Here is a 4,899-nt window from a genome sequence, read left to right on the forward strand (position 1 = left end):
AATTTTGGAATAGATTGCATGGCATGAGAGGCCTTGGCACAGGATCACCCAAAATGGCATACATAGCCTCATCAGAGAAGACAATATGCTGTAGGAGCAAAACAGAATTGAAGTCCTCAAAAGAAATATGAGATGCAGAAATTAAGAGAATCCACCCTAAATGTTCACATGGACTATTTGTGCCCATCCTATGGTAGAGCATTGAGCTCATATTGTTTTATCAGTCACAATCTGACAGACTGTAATTTGTCTCTGATATTGTCTCTCTCTCATTTTGATCCTCTTTGAGAATGAAGGGTAACAACCAACCAACCAACTTTCTAATTATAAAGTGTTTACATGTTTATGCATATGTAAATACACACAAATATACATAAATACATATAATACTTTACATCAGGGTTATCCTAAATGCAGCCTATGGGCCACATGTGATTTTTATGCTTTAGTAAATGTTACCAAACTACTGCAGACCTCTCACTAAAATGGCAAATCAAAATATATTGTCTATTGTTTTGATAACAGTAGCAATACTGGTATTAAAAATATTCCTGCTTTACATTATATATATATGCATATACATATATGTACATGTAAAGTATTTTATAAACATGACACTTTACAGCTTAAAAGGGCAGCTAGGTGGCATAGTGGACAGAGTAATTGTCTTGGATTCAGAAGGATAAGAGTTTGAACCTGGCCTCAGATACTTGCCACTTACTAGCTGTCAAGTCACCTAACTCTGATTGCCTCGCATCCAGGGTCATCTCCAGTCATCCTGATTCACACCTGGCCACTGGACCCAGATGACCCTGGAGGATTTAGCACAGTGCTCACCCTCACTCAAATCTAATTCATATGCTTGTCATGGCATCACCTCCCTGATGTGGTCTTCAAAAAATGACAAACATTATTATCCCTTGCATATGGTCTAAAAGTGCATTACAAACATTGCCCCATTTGATTCCCAAAGACCTTCTGAAGTAGACAGGGTAGGTATTGTCATTCCCATTTTACAAACTGAGGCTGGGAGGGATTAAATGACCAAGGTCATATAGCTGGTACAGACTCCAGGCATCAAACTCAGGTTTTCTGACTCCAAGTTCAGTGTCCTTTCTATTATACTATACTGCCTCTCAAATAGGCCTAGGGTCTAGATCTGCTCTACTTCTGACTTGCAGTATGATCTTAGGCAAGTTACTTAACATATCTAAGCCTTATCACATAATACTATCCCTCCAGGGAACAAAGGGATCATAACCTCACTACCTACTTTCTAATTTAATAAGTTGATATAAAGCTACTCAGAAAATAGAATTCAGTACAATCTCTGATCTTTGGGGCAATTTTTTTTTAATTTAAAAGGCATGGCAGAAAAGCAAACAATTACTCACATATTCCCAGGGATCTGCTCCCTCTGCCATGTCACATTCAGGGTCCTTGAGTCTCCCAGATGTGTTTAAAAAAAATAAAAGAAAAAGGATGATGATGCTTACTTAGTTCACCTCCCTCAAAGGGTAAAATGAGATCCTGGATATAAAAGTATTTTGAAAAACAGAAAGGACTACATCCAAGAGCCAAGACCAAGAAACTCCATCCTACTATTGTTGCATCTCCATTTATTCACTAGGCCCTGGAGAAGAAATAAATGGGTAGGATTATTAAATTTGGAGCTGAAGACAATAAACATCATCCACCTCACCCCTTCATTTTCCAGGGGAAGGAACTGAGCTTGAGAGAGGTAACTTATCTGTCCAAAGTCAACAAGGGTGAAGCCAAAACATGGCAATCAGCCAAAAAAAATAAGGCACAAACCTTTTTCTCATTTAACTCCATGCCACAAATTGACTTTCCAAGAATCTTTGTGTCTGCTAAAGACAGACTCTAGTGTTCTTTTAGCTGAAGAAATTAGGGAAAACAGAAATGACTCAGAGGGATATGTTTATTCATTGGTCAGTTACATGGGACCCCAAGGCTTCAAGTCTTTCATTAAACAACTCACCTTCTGGATCAACTCTAGTTGGGCTGCCCTTGTTAACAGCCCTCAGGTCTCTCATCTCATTTCCTAGATCCAGTCCTATACCCATGAGTTAGGACAGATTGCAGTTCTTGGAACTATTTGTCCCTCTTCATCGAGAGAGGAATGAGAAGTCAGGAGACTGACCTGATAGCCTTCAGTATATTCTTTTCATATAGGAAACATGGACCGTCACCATTATGAAATGTTCACCAAGTTTGGGGATGATGGGTTCCTCATTCACCTGGATAATGCCAGAGGGTAAGAAACATCTCTTCTGTTCCCTTCCCTCCCTATCATTTAAAAAAAAATCCTCTTCTCTGATCCATACCAAAATCCACTCAAACAATTCTGGGAATTCTCTTAAGTCCTACCAGCAAAAAGACAAGGCATTTGTGTGCTCTTTCCTAACCCCAACTCTATGGGTTTGCTAGATATTTTGTAACTTCATAGTAACTCCATGCTCTAGTAAACATAGTTTTCTGGTATTAAAAATATTTCACTTATAAGAATATTTTAGAACCTGATTTTGGTTCCTATATGGCAGTTTACCTTGAATAGCCCTAGGCTCAGAAAGGGCCCTTGCTTTCTTTCCTTATTCCTTTTCCCTTATTCCCTTCACCTAACCCCAACTGCTTCCAAAAAAAAAAAAGAAAAGAAAAAAAAGCTAAGGTAAGGGTGGAGATGGGGAAAAGCTTCTATTATAATGTCCTGTTCTAAGGGGATCCTAATTCACCCGCAAACCAATATCTTCTCTTAGGTTTGGGCGCCATTCCCATGATGAGCTCTCCATCCTCTCACCCCTCTCCCAGTGCTGCATGTAAGTTTTATCCACCCTCTAAGCAGTTAAGCATTATAACAGGTGATCAGAAGAGATTGTGGAATGGCTACTACTGAAGGCCTCTGAAACCCAGAATTTATTCTTTTGGATTTGGACAGGGCAAAGACCAAATAAACTCTATGTTCCATTCTGCCCTCCCTTCTGTGACTGAAGAGAAACTATTTCACTAGCAAAGTAACTTTTTTGTCAAGTGCCTAGCATAATGACTGGCATGTAGTAGGCACTATATAAATACTGTTATTACTATTATTTCTTTAAAATACCTAATTTAAAGAAACCAAGAAAACTTTTAAAGTTGATACCAAAGGGGCGGCTAGGTGGCGCAGTAGATAAAGCACCGGCCCTGGAGTCAGGAGTACCTGAGTTCAAATCCGGTCTCAGACACTTAATAATTACCTAGCTGTGTGGCCTTGGGCAAGCCACTTAACCCCATTTGCCTTGCAAAAACCTAAAAAATAAAAAAAAATATAGTTGATACGAAGTCCATTATTTTTCCTGGCATTAAAGATCAGATTTGTATTGTTCTTTTACCTTAAATTCAATTCTTAAAAAAAGTGACAGATCAAAGGAAAATGTTGACAAATTTTTACCTAGCTGGTTTCTCCCTGGATAGTATCTATTTTGCATCAATGACACTTCCTCTGTTTGAATCAGTCATATAAAACTGTCCCCTCAGGGGCAGCTAGGTGGCATAGTGGATAAAGCACTGGCCCTGGAGTCAGGAGTACCCGGGTTCAAATCCGGTCTCAGACACTTAACAATTACCTAGCTGTGTGGCCTTGGGCAAGCCACTTAACCCTGTTTGCCTTAAAAAAACCTAAAAAAAAAATTGTCCTCTCTTCAGCGTTTTAATTTAAAACAAAAATTATTCATATATCTAGCAAACTCCTCTCATTTCCAGCTGAGACTTTTCAAATCAGTGATCAAGTTTTCTTCATAAATAAAAATCTTCACCCATCGTCATCCCATTCCCTCTACCTTCACTTTACTCTCTATCCTATCAGGACAAGCAGGTCCTGTTTGTGAAACAAAGGGAAACTCAGGACCAGATAACTGAAATTCCAGCAAGTCCAGAAATCAAGGAATATATGCCATTAACATAGGAAAAAATGTTGGGTTTCTCTCTGAGCCTGTAATCCCAACTACTGGGAATAATGAGGCTGATAAATCAGACCCTAACTGCAATGGGCTATGTTGATTCAATGTCTGGTGTCCAGTGTTTGGTATTCTTATGAAGCCCCAGAAATAGGGGGGTGGAAGGGGGAGGCCACCAGGTTTTATCTAAAGAAGAGGTAAGTAGTCCTTATTGGAAATGGAAGTCAAGAGCCTCTGTGCCTATTAGTGGTGGGGTTGAGCCTGCATTTCCAGTCTTGGTGAAATGAGTAATCAGTCTTTAAAAAACAAAACAATACCCTAAAATGTAAAAGCTGGACTCAAAATTTTACCTACTTTACATCTCTTCCCAAATCAGTATTAAGCCACCTGGGAATGTTCCTGGATTCAAAGCCCACACTGAATTTGATTCGAGTTTAATAGTCACATTATAGCAATGGGGTAGCACATACATACACATTATCTAATATAGAGGTTCTTAATCTAGGGATTTAGGAACTTTTAAACAATGTTTTGATCTTTCGATATTTTTATAATTGGTTTCTTTTTAAATTTTGTGCATTTAAAACCCTAATTCTGAAAAAAGGTTAACATAAGCTTCGCCAGACTGCCAAAGAGGTACATGACATAAATAAAAAGTTAACTTCTGGTCTGATATTTTCATCTGCAACGTTCAATATATAAAGACCAGAAGGGTCTTGAAGCCAAGAACAAAAAATTAGTCAAAAGGTTCTGAAAATATGGGTAAACTTTCCATTTGTCCCATCTTCTCCTTTTACTTAGTTTTCACCAGACTATGTCTTGGGAGAAGGGGAAATCTCTGAGTACATTTATAAGGCAGATGAGCTAGTGTGGGTACTAAAAAAACGAACCCCCCCCAAAAAAAACCTTTTGTTTGTTTCCCCTTCCCAATTCCTTGTCATTTCAG

At 38.6% G+C, this 4,899-nt stretch overlaps 1 protein-coding gene across 4 annotated transcripts in view; it reads left to right on the plus strand.

The window, feature by feature from the left end:
• The window catches only part of FAM20A (FAM20A golgi associated secretory pathway pseudokinase), an 81,350-nt gene that overhangs the window by 69,825 nt on the left and 6,626 nt on the right, over window positions 1-4,899 (plus strand). For all 4 annotated transcript variants that reach the window (XM_074224709.1, XM_074224710.1, XM_074224711.1 and 1 more), the window contains exons 9-10: window positions 2,197-2,278; window positions 2,778-2,837. In XM_074224709.1, the coding sequence (XP_074080810.1) occupies window positions 2,197-2,278; window positions 2,778-2,837 (142 nt within the window). The remainder of the gene's footprint in view (window positions 1-2,196; window positions 2,279-2,777; window positions 2,838-4,899) is intronic.

Source organism: Macrotis lagotis, chromosome 2 (assembly GCF_037893015.1).
Source record: "Macrotis lagotis isolate mMagLag1 chromosome 2, bilby.v1.9.chrom.fasta, whole genome shotgun sequence".
Lineage (NCBI taxonomy): Eukaryota > Metazoa > Chordata > Mammalia > Peramelemorphia > Peramelidae > Macrotis > Macrotis lagotis.